Here is a 15,102-nt window from a genome sequence, read left to right as displayed (position 1 = left end):
CTGTGCGATGGGAAAAGTTTGTGGCTTGGTGTGGTAACCACAAGGTTGACCTTTTGCAATACAAACTGTGGGATGTTGTTTGGTTTGTTTTATGTTTTGCCTACTAAAGACTTAGAGTGGGCACTATAAAAGGCTATTTGTTGCCCCTTTCCGAGTTTGTGTTTGCCAGAGCAGTGGTCCTTGTTTAAATTACTTGTTGTGATGAGATTTATAAAAGGATTGACACACATTTCCTTCTAAACTGGTGTGATGTCATAGTGGGGCCTTAATTTTGGCTTAATGTTCCTCTTGCACACACCTTCAGGCCAATGCATAGCTGTTCACTGAGTTTCTTGACTTTGAAGGCTATCTTCCTTCACTCAGCTTGTCGCATTGAGAGAAGCTTAACGCACTGTTGGTGTATCTGCCCTACACCACCTTTTTTTCCTGGGTGGCCTTAAGTTGTATGACTCCTTTCCATGTAGGGCAATCTGTCATTCTGCCTATGTTCTTTGCCCCTACTCACCCCTCGAAAGAAGAGGAGAGGCTTTGTCATCTGGACCCCAAAATGGCCTTGAGCTTTTAAATTGAGGACTACTGTGTGGACAATACATTTCTTGTGGAGTTTTCTGGGTTGAAGAAAGGGAGGCTGTGCAGAAGAGGACCCTGTTGAGGTGGACAGTCCTCTGCATTAAAATCTTCTATGCACTGGCCAAGGAGCAACCACTGGAAGGTTCTGCAAGCTCATTCCCATGCGACAACTGCATCGGCATCTGGAGTGCCCGTCCTTGACACCTGCCAGGTTGTAATGTGGGCATCAGTGCACGTGTTCATGAGGTACGGCTACCTTGTCTGCCCGGTCTGGCAAGAAGGATATTTCACCTGCTCGGTTCTGCAAGACTTTTTGGTCTGAATCTACTCCACAGTCCCCCTATTGGGGTAGATACTGCTTTAGTATCTATTCCTAGATGAGGAACCTAAGGTTAGAATTATCCATCAGAAGACCACGTTTTGCAGCATGAATCCTTGTCTGAATTCACATGCTGTGCATTATACCACCATCTAGTGGTTGGGTTATCCCTGACCCCCACCTTTTACCACCATTTGGTGCTTAGTTCGTACTCTGTGTGACGTTAGACGATGCCCAGGAAGCTCTTCTGCATGGCCTCCATCTTCAGATTCTTTTTTCCACCGAAAATGTTATTGAAAAATACGTTTAAAAAAATATTTTTCTTTAAAAAGAACGGAAACTCGGAGTACTACGTCAAGGGAGTCAACAATACCAGCAAGAGAAGAAGGGAAACCTCATCGTGCCCCTACCCTCCACGAGGGAGGCTGCTGGGAATCAGCCTCGTGCCCCATTGGGGGACACCACAGAAAACAGCATACCCCCATTGGGTAAAGAATGTAGAGCCACCACTGATGAAAAATGAAGAGAGAGAGAGCAAGTAAGGGCCATGGAAAATACCCCTTTTAAATTTTGCCAAAAGTGGTACCACAGGTTTGCGAAAAGAGACCCCCACAAGGTCTGCAACCTTAGCCTGACCAAGTACCACAAGGATGAGGACTACGAGACCTGCACAGAACTTGTACCAAAAACACTAAAGGCATGACACAGGCAAAGACTGCACCATGTCCCAGAGGCAAAGGTCAGTCCGGCACCTTGGCCTCTTGAGCGATGAAGAGAAGAGTGTGGAGTAGGCCAAAACTGCGAGAGGGGGAGACTCCAACACCTACATATTTGAGTCACAAATGAAGAAGGTCCAGATGCAAAAAGAGGGGTTGAGGGATGCTGAGAAGAAAAAGTAAAGCTGCCGAAAGGAGACTCTGAGTCTCCAGACAAACTACCAAGAGTAGCCTCGGCGCTGAAGACAACGGTGACTGAAGTTCAGCAAAGACCAAAAGAGCCTAATTGATCCTGACCAAAGGATACGGAAGGCATTGTCAAAAGAATCGACGGAAGCCCCTGAACAAAAGGGAGAAGGCAAGAACGTCAAAGACGCCAGAGCACGCAACCCCTAGAGGGAAAGCTTTGACGTCTGATGAAGCAGACTTACGAGCACACGAGCTTGAAAGAGAAAGGAGAAAGCTTGAAACAGAAATGTCAGCTCTCATCCAGAGAAAAACGGAATTTGACGATTCCTTGAAAAAAAAATCTGCATTCCACCAAAAACCTCAACAACTTTGGCTGCAGAGAAGGCCGAATCAGTGCAGGAGGTACCAGCAACTCCGGAACCACACAAGGAAGAACAGGAAGAGTTCTTTGAAGCGGACGCCGATGAGTACACTCAAGGCTCCAACAATTCCAGCCATTTCGAGGACACGTGGCAGGATCTCACCGTTGTTTCACATGAAGAGGGTACTGGTAAGGGACCATTGAGTCCAGCATATCCCGTTTTTAAATAAGCAACAAATACAGGTACGGGTTATTGATAAAGGGTTCTAAAATCCTGATGAAGGCTGACCCGAAGTCCTCACCTCTACCAGAGCAGGTAAAGTTGTTGCTAGGAACCACACTAGACTCCAAGAGGACTAGGGCATACCCAGTCCAGAAGAGGGTAGAAGCCATCAAGAAATAAACTTGCCTGTGTCTCTGACAGTAAGGATTATGAAGCTCATGGACATGGTGGCATCATGCACACCACTGATCCCTCATGCAAGATTACACATGTGACTTATCCAGGAATGGATCTGCAGCAAATGGTCACAAGCCACAGAGAGCTGGGAGGATCCTCGTGGTTGTTACAATAAAAGTACAAAAGGAGATATCATGGTGGAACACAACAAACATAAGCATAGAGAGAGCTTTCAAGGCACCAGCTCCGACTGTGACCATAACAATGGACGCATCACACAAGTACTGGGGAGCTCACATGTGCCCTCTAAAGTTACAGGACATATGGAATTGCTCGGATGCAATGAAACACATCAACTACCTAGAACTGAAAACAGTTTTCCTAGCCCTAAAAGCCTTCCAAGCACACTTGACAGGCAGAACAGTTCTGATACAAACGAACAGTACAACCACCATGTTCTACCTTTACAACAAGAGGGAACAAAATCCTTCACTCTGTCAAAGCTAGCCTAAGACATTTGGCACTGGGCAGTACAGCTCCAAATAACTCTGCAAATGATTCCACTTCCAGGAGAGCTCAACACAGTAGCTGACAAACTAAGCAGAAAAGAGAACAGCTCACACGAGTGGGAAATAAAGCAAGACCTCATCCAAAGGATTTTCAGCACCTGGGGCACACCTAGCATAGACTTGTTCTCCACAGCAACAAACTCAAAATGCAAACAGTTTGCCTCCAGGTTTCCACACGCCCGGTCAAAGGGGAGTGTTCTGTTAATAAATTGATCAGGGAAATTTGCATACACTTTTCTTCCAATTCCCCGAATTCACAGGGTGATGGAGAATGCCAGACACTTGGGGCGCAGAATCATCCTTATAGCCTCACAACGGGCAAGGAAGACCTGGTACTCAGTTCTGCTGGAGATGATCATACTGAAGCCAATGAAGGATCTACTGACAATCCAACATGGAGAAGTATATCACCCAGACCAGCCACACTGAATCTAGCAGCTTGGCTCCTGAATACTTAAAATTCAGCCACCTACAGCTCCCTCCAAGGAAACCAAGCACACGGAAATAATGCACACGGAAATGGAGAAGATACATCCATTGGTGCACAAACAACAAGATGCACTCAAGTATACACCTGAACACAGTACTTGTATATCTCGCCCACCAGCTAGACAGTGGCCTTACTTACCTACTCAATAAAGGTAGATCTGGCAGCAATAGTGACATACACTAGGGGCTCATCAGGTTCAAGCCTCTTTACATCCACAGTAGTAAATAGATTCCTAGAGGGATCAAAGAGACTGGCACTACCAAGATGAGGAACTACACTTTTGTAGAACCTGAACACAGTGGTAATGCAACTGATGACAGAACCATTCAAACCCATGTATAAATCGGATCTAAAGTCACTCATTCTAAAGGCCTCTTTCTGATAGCAAGCACATCGTTACAAAGAGTTAACGAATTTCAAGCACTGACAGTACAGAAGCCATACTTACAGATACCCAAGGACAAAGTGGTCCTTAGAACTAATCCTCAGTTCTTACTAAAGGTAGTAACGCATTTCCACGTTAATCAAACCATACTACTACCGGCTTTCTTCCAGGAGCCAAAAACACAAGCAGAAAGGGCCCTCCACACTTTGGCCATTCAAAGGGCTTTAATGTACTACCTACAGGAGACTAAAGCACTTTGCAAGGGAAAACCAGCTTTCTGTGTCATTTGCCAGAGCAAACAAGGGATCACCAGTATCCAAGACAACCATTGCCAGATGGATTGTTGGCACCTTCCAAATTTGCTACTCAAAAGCTGGGAAACCTCTAACTGCGCGACCCAGAGTGCATTCAACCAGGAAAAAGGGCGCCACACTGATCTATCTGTCAAACGTACCCATTGAGGAAGTATGAGCTGCAGCGATTTGGGCATTGCCACACTTTTGCAAAACACTACTGGTTAGACATTCAAATGAACAAGGAAGTACAAGTAGGACAGAAGTTACTGCGACACCTATTTGCCAGCTTATCTACATTTCTCCACAGCCAGCCCAGAGAACGGGATAGACTGTCTAACCACAGAATGTGAATCCAGAAAAGGATTCATGCTGCAAATGAAATGGTTTCTTACCTGTAGAAGTAATTTTGCAGCTTGAAGCGTTTTCTGGATTCACATGCGACCCACCCTCCTCCCCAGAAATGGGATAAGAAGCAGACCGGAGGGAGGACAAAAAAAAAAGAAGAAAAAACAATCTGAAGTTGTAGGCCACTCACAGGAACCTCCGGGGCGCTGTCTGACGTCACACAGAGGAGACTAAGCACCAAATGGTGGTGGACGACATCCCAATGGAAGAAAAAAAAAAGAACAACACAACTTTCCGGACCTAACCACCAGATGGCGGAATACTGCACAGCATGTGAATCCAGAAACCTTTTCAAGCTGCAAAGCTACTTCTACATATTACTCTATCTAAGAGAGGGAGGAACGGGAAACTAGTAGTAGATCCGAAATCAATGTTAATGTTTGTAAGTTTAAGCAAATAGCCACTTTTTGTTGTTGTTTTTTTTTGGCACAAGTGGCTATTTGATATGTTTTTGAGGGTAATAGGCAGACTATTATTAGCTTAGCAGCAAGATATGAAAATCCGACGTATCTGATTTTGGAGATGGAAGGAATCATCAGCAGCTTTTATGTGGCAGACCAAGTTAAGCAAATAGGATGGTAAGCCTTCTTTTAGGTATAGCATTCTGTTTTGTGGATGGCCTGATGAATAAAAACAAGAGAGCTTTGAATTGACAAATGTACCCTAAAACAAAAGGAAGGAGCAACATTAAGAATTGGTCTTGCTGCTGCGTTCTGCAGAACTTGTACTCTGTTGGAAAGGTAGTCGGGAAGCACTAAGTAACTGAGAATGCATGAATATCTTTTGGGCAGATGACCGAAGTATGAGGTGTACCTTCCGAACCATGGGAAGTATGTTAAAACAAGAACTCAAAACACAATTGATTTGTTTGGAAAAGGAGGGGTCTTTGTTGGACAGAATGCACACTTTTTTTTTCTTTTTTTTTTTGCTTGTGTTGCTGGACATGGCGGTTCCCCAAGCTCTGATGGCCACTGCAGACTCCTCCCCAGCCCAGGAGCAAATAAATGACCATGCCACTCATGAAGCTGTATAAGAGTTGTCTTTATTGCTCAGCATACAATCACAAGCTGCACTCATTATGTCATAACTGTAAATAAAACCACGCCTTAACACCTCCCAGTAAGTTATGTAATTCTTCAGTTGAGTCCACCTAGAACTGCATGGGTCCTAGCGCACAGTCTCAAAACACTACATCTCCTGCTTAGTTAAATATAAAGTATAAACAACAGTTAAGTAATATTTCCTAAATAAGTCGAGGCGCTTTCACTAGTCCAGACAGACTGAGTGGTATGAGGTAGCTGAGATGCACTCTGGGTGTGCACCGATGGCACAGGTTCTGATGCTTGATCTCGATTGGTAGGCGGGATAGTTATTCATAACTGCAGGAGCTAACGAACGTTGAGGTCGGTGCTTAAAGTGTGACGAGTACCATGGGATGGACTTTCTGGGATGATACGACATCGCCATGTGTCCTTTGCATGCCACCACCCTCAAACGATCGATGGCAAATGGAGTGTCTGTTTTCCACTTTAGTTTCTGTTTCACTAGAACCCAGTCACCTTCATCGAAGACTGCTTCCTGAGCTAGTCAACGCCAGTCTGCATGTTTTCGTTTTGCACTTTTGAGAAATGTCCGTGATACGAACCTTATCAGCATTCAAAGGTTGATCCACTGTGGCAGTTTTTTTCTGATGGCTATCCCAGAAAGCAAGGTGGCAGGACTCCCGCCAGTTGTGGAGTCAGGAGTTCAACGATAAGCACCGAGAGCTTGACACAAGCCCTGGTTCAAATAGACCCCTTCCATCAATGTTCTTTTAATTACCCTTGTGAGGGTTCCTATGATTCGTTCCACCACACCATTGGTTTGGGGCCACAGAGGTGTACTCTTTTGATGCTTGACATTTAGTCTGACCAGAAACTCCTTGAATTCTTTACTATTGACTAGCGGACCACTGTCAGATTTGAGAATGGCAGGGATACCCCATGCTGCAAAGATATCATCCAGCTGCTCGATTACCTTGTCGTAGGTTGTTGATGCTAGCTCCTCTACTAAAGGAAGGCGTGCATGCTCATCAGTGACTACCATGAGGTAATGTCTGTTTCCTGTGGGCCCAAAAAATCAACTGCAGCTTTTTCCTAAACCTCTGCAGGAAGGTCAGACATTGTCAATGGATGCTGTGTCACTTTGGAGGAAAGGCAGTTGCACAGATGGCACTCTTTTAGATCCCTCTCCATTCACTTGTCTAGGCACAAAAACCACACTCTCTCTTAGGTCTCTTTTGGAGGCTACAATGCCACAATGTCCTTCATCGACTACTTCAGTGACTTCCTGTCATAGGCTCTCAAGTATATCGATTCTGAAGCCGCTAAATACAAAACCTTCATTCTCAACATTTTTGAAATTCAACATCAATAGCAATAGGTTGAGTGCTTCTCTTCCACAATTGAGTTGAAATTATGTCTTTGAGGATAAGCATGTTTTCATCGGCCTTAGTAGCAGCAATAAACTGCTCAATGGAAAGGGCTGCTGGACCTCACAATGAAGTTAATGTGTGTCTCAGATGATTTGGATGTAGCACTGTGACAATGTAGTGGTACTCGTGAAGAATAATCAGCAGGGTTCTGATCTTTACGCAGCTTGGGCACAATTGCATAGTCATACTCTGGCAGTCTCATCCCCACCTCTCAATGTGAGGAAGCATGTTGGCTTTCAGGTTTCCAAAAATAGTGAGCAGCATTTTGTGGTGTGTATGGATAGTGAAATGTTTTCCGTATAGAAACACATGAAAATGTTTGCAGGCCCACACAACAGCCAGACTCTCCTTCTCGGGCTGAGAACAGGCATGTTGTGTGTCAGTCAGACCTCAACTGGCATAGGACACAATTTGTCTTTGAGCATTCGGATGACCATTATGTTGTGCAAGGATTGCCCTTGGGCCTGCATCTATTGTGATCTCAGAATTTAACTTGCTGTGAAAATAGGCCTTCTTGGTTGCATTCTCAGTTGCGTGTTTTATGCTTTGAAACCTTTGATCAGATTCAGCAGATCACTGGAAAAGGAAATTGTTTCTCAAGTCTCTCAATGGGGCTCCCACTGTAGCAAAGTCCTGAGTGTACCTTGAGCAATAAATGACCATGCCTAAGGAGTAAAACATAGCATCAAGCTGAAACAGAAGAAGCCATGGCGGAATCATAAGCCTTCAAAATATCACAAGAAACATATGCTAAAAACCTGGCCTGTCTCCATATTGACACACAGTGCCTAACACTCAATCTCATCCTGGATTGCGGTTGTCAGGGACTGGAGATCTTTAATGAGGAACTGAGAGGCATATACTGCATAAATCGCTGCACAGAGACACATTTAAGCCATAAAAGCACTTCTTCAGAGAGGCTTCCGCCTTGCAATCAACAAAGTCAGAAATAGGGACCTAATCAAACTAAATGAAGGATGGCCAGCCAAATGAGAAAGTATGAGATCAATTTTGAGCGAAGAAGGAAACTTCACATCGGACTTGGCCAGAGAATAGAGGGGAGTCAAGAACTTGGGAAGATCCACTTTCTCGGGATCTTTCAATTCCTTTAGAAGAAGATCCAAAACCTCCTTGTTAACAGCCAAGCAAGTGGGGAGGAGGGGTTCAGGGGGCAAGAATGGAATTGTTGAAAAAGACCAGAACTAGGACCTGAAAATCGTCTTCCATAGATATATTCAGATTGTCACCCAAGTACCTAAAGGGAGCTAAAAATCCTGTTTCAGGATCAATTTGGATCTGAGCATAGCTTCAGCAACTGGAGGATCATCCTCCTCATTATACTCCAAGAAAAGACTAAGAAGAGGGAGAAGACACTGCCAAGGATGAAACAGAAGAAGTCGGAGAGAAGGAGGTGTAACACATCCTTGGACCTCTAAAAAGCCTCTGACAGCGAAGAAAGCAGGAACTGGAGCTGGTCATCAGAAAGACCGAAACCCTGAGAGAAGTTACCAGGGATATCATCCCCATGCCTATGCCTAAACTTCTCCTTCTGAGGAGCACTGAAGCAATGGTGTTGCTTGGCTGCATGCTCCATGTGTTCCATGGTGAACTGAAAATGAGGAGGAAGCAGAGCCCCAATGTAAGGCTCACCAGGACGCCAAGTATGCCAGGCCAGTCTCTGAAAGAAAGTGAAACATCCTAGCTGTGCCTCCAAGGTAGGTGGGGTGCCGAACAGAAGACTTGCCACAAACCAAGCCAGCTTGACAGGCAGGAAGTGTTGGTTGTTGGGAGAAGCTTTTCTGGTCTGCAATGCAGGGAATCAACAGCTCCTCCAGTCACTGCGCACATGAATTGGGAAGTGTGTGGTGCAAAACAGCAAGAAATCAAGCCAGCTGCTAGCAGCCACATCCACCGGCCTCACGGCAGACATTGGAGTGCGACGTGCATCAAGCGCCTCGTGCACACAAAGACGCAAGAAGAGGTGTGCCAGCCTGCAACACAGATCCAAGGAGGTAAGCACCCTCAGGCAGTAAGGAAATACCCAGAGCTGTCTCACCCAGAGGGGTTTTGTGCAAAAAGGAAGGCCCAGCCTTCACAATGAACAAGGGAGGCAGCCAGGGCGAACCAACCCAAACTCCAGGCACAGTGCCCTGCACAGTATCTAAACTGCCCATGGATTCACAAAAGGCAGAGTCGCAAACACCATCTCCAAGCGGTCCTGCCTCCCAGGGCTTACCTTTGGAAAAGGCTGTTAGGACCATATATGGATCTTGGAGCAGACAAAGAAAACACAATGTCTTCTTGGCTCCATACCTCTTTATCACCAGATTGGCAGGTGGTGCTTGCAGGTTAGTAGAGGCGAGGGTGTTTGCATTGAGCGTTTTGATTGGTTCTGGCTTCGGCAGGTGGGCCTGGGTTGAGGTGGAACACCTCATGTTAGTAAGTATTGGTGCGAGAAAACGGTTGAGGAGGCAGTTGTGGCTGGCGACTTTTGAAAGTGGTAGGGCATAAAAGTTGGGTAGGACTTTTATATAGCGAGTGAAGTGAGCAAGCTTAATGGACAAACGTGGGGTCCAAGATGAGACCTCCTCCCAAGAAAACATTGAAAAAAGATTGACAAATCGTTCATTTGAAAGCAATTGAATTTAGTGAGAAATCAAGGTTTATAAAGCAGTGGGAATGTACAGATTGAAATATTAAACACATTAAAAACTGCCCATTATCTTACGGCATTAATACGTTCAACCGTTACTTTAATGTGCAAATTGTGTAGCGTGAAAACTTTAGGCTATTTAAAGTGTGCTTGCCCAATGTCTTGCAATGCATGCAGCATCAACTTTGGAAGAAAATGCTCTAACCAGGCATCAGGAAGCACCCACAGCTGCTGGCTGCAATGGATCATACAGAAATATCTGCAGATAGATTTTTAAGTGGGATGAAAAAAAGTGGGGGCTCTCTAAAAGTAAAATTCATTTCTGTGATTCCCCTAATGTTCCACCCAGCCTGTATTTTGGCTTCTCTCTGAGATGTTATTGCATCCAGAAATATAGCACAACAGCTGACATACACCTAAAACCTGTCAGTACTATTGGCTTTGTCCATGGTTATAAACTGTTTAAGATAAATGAGTAACAACAATTAGTTATAAATAATTAACATTGGAAAGGTTTCATTTCTGAAATTGAGAGAGTGAATTAAATATTATTGAGGCCTTTAGAAGAAGTATGGCCTTCAGTTGTGTGCTTTACGTTAGATATGTATGCCCTTTTTCTCTTCACATCTCATCCATCTGCACATTTTCAACCCCTCTTACCTCTTGAACACCCTCTTTTTCCCTTTCCCCTGAATGCACTAGCTCGCATTCACATGTAAGCACTTTGTTTCATTTTGCTTTTGCCTTCTAAATAGTGTGACCTCTATGCACCCCTTCACAGACATTTACACTGAATTCCATTTGCAACTGCAATACATGACCATTGTTATGTGTGCTCTGCAGAGAGACCACCCCACTGTCAGGCACTTTGCTTTGCCTTCAGCCTCAGCACCAGGGCTCTCATTCAAAGCCCCTCATAAACACCTGGCACGAGTCAAAGTCTGCACTATGCAAGAGCAATACAATGCACAGAAACACAGCATGATGAAACCGCTAACTGTCTTGGGGAAATGCAACATTAAGTAAAACATGTGAAATAAGGAACTAAATAGCTGACACACATTAACACACATTTTAGCATTCACTGTATATCAGTCCATGTTTGAGGCATTAATGATAAGGGCATGAGGTTAGGGCCAGTTTTAACCCCACACAGCAGATAAAACTGCCTTTACTGTAAGCAGGAATTTCTCCCATTGCGCATGACTCGGATATTTGGATCCATTTCGCAAGGGAGCAAGAACCCTGCTCGTCTTTTGTAAGTTGCACAAGGAACAAATACAGCTTCTCCACTTCTAAAGGAGCCAGCGATCTGCAGCCAGGGCCTTGGGTGTCACATGGGGGAGGTTAGCATGACAAGGGGTCTCACTACAATAAAAATAACACAAGGTTAGCATTATAACAATGACCGTCACCGAAGATAAGGCACTAAAACACACGTGCTTACACCTACTCCCACTGCATGATGAATGGGGAAAGGGTGAGATATATGCCTGTTAATGACAGCTGGCTGCCCTCACTCGCGATGAAGACTTCCACGTCCAAAATCATGACGGTAAAAGCGTCACTGGCTGATAGTGGATAGTGCCATAAACAACAATGGAAATGAAGGGCTTTAGAGCAGTGAGCCGTGGTGCGTCAGTGTAGAAAGCTGATTTGTGCTTCAAAACGAAAAGAGGCAGACAGCCCAGTGCATCGATTTGTTTAGAGATAAAATCATATCTCTAAATAAATCGATCTATTTAATTTTTTTTGTATGAATGTGTAGGAATTTCAGACAGACGTGCAGCCCTAAAAGAGAAACCGCCCCTGTGAGTAGGTAGTGTAACATTATCCACAACCTGCCATGATGATAATGACTGGTCCTGGAGGCCCCAAAAAACGGATAAAATAAAGTTGGTTTCCTGTATGGGTTGTACAGCACTAATTTAGAAAGAGACATGAGGAGAATGACACTGTTTCAGACTCCTGTTGTAACCAATGTTGTCAAAGTAAATGATGTACCTTCTATTATTGAAAGAACAATTACGTTCATTTTTTTTTTTTAAATGAGAAAAGAAGAAATATCAATTCACGAACGTGAAAATGTGATCTTTATTGATTTGTATTGTTAAACCAGAATTGGAGAAAAGGCATAATTTCTCTGATTAATTTACTTAGTTAGCGTGAATACAATATCACCCTGTGGTCTGCATCATGAGCTGTTTAAATACCAATATGAAAACTCTTTGAATTAAGATACTGATTGCTCTCTTATCAAATACTTATTAAAACCTGCCAGACTTAAGTTTACATCTCCTGTTTGACATTATTGTGCTCACCTTTAAAACGTTTTTTTGTTTCTTTTTGCAGGGATGGATCATTGCATGTGACTTGCACCGATGAAGGCACAGGAAAATGTGAAATGATTACAGTTGAGGTGGCATCCTAACATTAAGTAGGAGCCATGAGTAACGGCCCTCATTGTTCTGTCATGAACTCTTTAATACCTGAGACATCAATGGCTTCCAAGAGTAGTGCGTGGACTTGTCACCTTTACCGGAGCACTGAAAAAGACATTTTAAGCCTGCAGATTACTTATGATCCTGATAGTAGAGCACAGTGAATGTGGGACTCTTATGTGATGCACTTTGCTAGCTTGTCGCTAAAAAATGCATTCAATATTGCAATTGTTGTTTTCCTTATAAAGATGCAAGATGTTTTCCGAAGTAAGGAGAAAATTGTGTTTTTGGCATTCATTGCAAACTCACTCCTCTAAAAAAAAAAGAAAGAAAAAAAAACATTTTCTCACTCCTCGATAAAGAGATGACTCCAAGCATTCATTGTAGGTAATGGAGGAATTGAAGAGAGGGAGGTGTGTGTTTGTATTGCGTTTCGTGATTTCTCTAATTTGTCCGGAATGCCCATATCTGAACCATAAATGAAGTAATGCATATGTAAGTGTAGTGTGTTTTGTGAATCCAGTCGTTTGCTCCTTGATTAGTAGTAGTAAGCGCATGAGGAGCTCAGAAAAAGTTTTTTTTCTGAATTACTCTGACTATTGTGGACAGGGCCAGTAGGAATGAAATCGATAGTCTGTGTGCTATGACTGCAGGTGTCTACCTTATTTAAGATCAGAAGTGTCTGGGACATTTTTAGAAGGTTCTTGTTGGCTGACCCCATAAAATGTATCTTTGTATTTTGCGCTCTGGTATTTTGAGAATCTTCCAAATTTATTTCTGGCTAATGCAGTCTTAAAAGTGAAAGCTAAGAAAGTTGAGGTACAGTGAGATGGCATACATTTTCAAAAATTGTGTTAGAAGCTGTTAGCACGATAGTTTTTAGGATCGAGCCATCGCTTGCGAGACGCTTTAGTAGTTAGAAAAGGGCTCTGAGCCCCATCCATGTCACGTCAGTGTCTTTCATTGGTTCGTGAGATTGCCTTTTAAAATCTGCTTGCTTTCATTAGCGGAAGGCATGCATAAGTCATGCCTTTTCCAGTGGTTAGCCCTCCTCAAGCGCAGCGACCAAGTACTGAAAACATAAGAGGCTCGCTGCTTTCCGTCCGGTTTGTGGACTACTTTTTATTTTTTTTGCAGTGCGATCTCGCTTGGTAGAAGTCGATCGCTTTGCATGATATCGACCCTGTTTCATAGTTAATTGCACTTTTGCCGGTTACGTAGATAATTGCACTTCTGCCAATAGGTTTCACTACGAGTGAACTGCAGCAGCGCGATTGCGCTCTTTTTTTCCATTTAAATGGAATGACCCGTTGCATTGCAAATGCTGTTTTGTATTTGTTTTATATATTTTGTAATTGTATCTTTTATTTTTTGCAAATATTGCCATGCTTTCACATTGCTGTCATGTTCTTACAATGACTTCTAGCCGCAGATTCCTTTCTTTTTTAATATTCCCATGATGCAGACTGGATCCAAAAACTTTTCAGCAGTACCTCGACTCGCTGTCAGGTGGCACCATGCGGCTGTACTCTGAAGTAGATTTACTCTGGACGTTTTGTGCCGATGTAGGTGCCACCCATGCACGCTGACATTAGTATGTTTCTTTCCATGCCACCAGAAGCAGATCCGGAGCTTCCTTCGTGTCTCTTGAGACATTTGCCTCAAAATATTTCTTTAGTGTGCAATGAATGTCACTCCCACACATAGCTTGACAAATAAATGCCTGTGATGAATCCCCACTGGATATGCCTGTGGAGTTGGAGTTGAGCCACAACGCCAAGGCTTGCTACGATGAACCCGAAGGCCATTAGGGACCCCGAGTTGAAGATTTACATTGCCAAACATAAAATACTCTTTGCCAGGACCACTCCAAGTGACAGTCCGCATCGAAAGTTCAATCCTGTTCCCAAAGTTGATGTAGATGATTGAGAGGCCATTCTTCATCATGGTCCAAACCATCCAGTAAGACTAAAAAGAAGCACAAGATATCCAAGCGGGAGTCGGCCCCCTCGTGCCACTCACATTCGCTTGAACAGACGTGTTGATGAAGCTGCAGCTTTTGATCTCACTCCCAAAGACTGTGGACTTTAAAGTCGATCCTGCAGCTGGTTCTGGTACAGCCTGAGTTCCTGGGGCCTACAGCCACACCACATCCGATCAGAGTTCTGCGTAGCTATGCCCTGGTCCCAGCGGGCTCTACATCAAGAGGTTCACTCCAAGCACGTTCAGATTTTGTTGGAGACTGCGACTGATCTGAAGTTTTGGTTGCTAAGTTTTGGTTGCTGAACCATGATTCGGTCAGTGGCAGATATCCCTCTTTTCTACCCAGTGATAACAGTGATGACCGATACATCACTTCTGGGTTGGGGAGGCTATCTGGGAGAGGTGAAGATCAGAGGCCTCTAGTCTCCGACAGAGTTGTAGCTCCACATCAAATTCTGGAGCTGTGGACCTTCTACTTGGGGAGGCTGGTTCAGATGCTCACAGCCAACACCCACCGCCACGTTGTATTGCAACGAACTGCAGCATGGAGTCTCGAGCTCTGTAGTATAAGCCCATGCATTCTGACCCAGTGTTTATCAGATTTCAAGTGCCTCCAGAGTCTATAGTGGCTACCTCCACCAGAAAGAGGGTTAATAGCCAGGCCACTGTACACTCTCCTCCACTGTATAAGGAGAGCAAAAAGCTTGATGCGACTGGCAAGAAAGTGGCTGCGCAAGCCGCAGATCATTGGTGTATTGCCAGTTTGCAAGCCTTACTCTCCAGATATGACAGAGGTCACTGGGATGAGATGGAAGATCACTAATATCTCCCAGAGGAGCATTGCAGGCGTGG

The 15,102-nt window shown here is 44.2% G+C and overlaps 1 protein-coding gene across 1 annotated transcript in view; it reads left to right on the top strand.

Moving 5' to 3' along the window:
- HSPA14 (heat shock protein family A (Hsp70) member 14) overlaps positions 1-12,761 on the top strand; it is a 187,752-nt gene extending 174,991 nt beyond the window's left edge. The window contains exon 14 of the mRNA XM_069228724.1: positions 12,179-12,761. Coding sequence (XP_069084825.1) covers positions 12,179-12,257 — 79 coding nt within the window. The 3' untranslated portion in view covers positions 12,258-12,761. The remainder of the gene's footprint in view (positions 1-12,178) is intronic.
- Positions 12,762-15,102: the final 2,341 nt, after the last annotated feature.

This window comes from Pleurodeles waltl, chromosome 4_1 (genome assembly GCF_031143425.1).
Source record: "Pleurodeles waltl isolate 20211129_DDA chromosome 4_1, aPleWal1.hap1.20221129, whole genome shotgun sequence".
In the NCBI taxonomy this organism is placed as follows: domain Eukaryota; kingdom Metazoa; phylum Chordata; class Amphibia; order Caudata; family Salamandridae; genus Pleurodeles; species Pleurodeles waltl.
The sequence above is the reverse complement of the archived record's forward strand: the minus strand, read 5'-3'. Positions and strand labels throughout refer to the sequence as shown.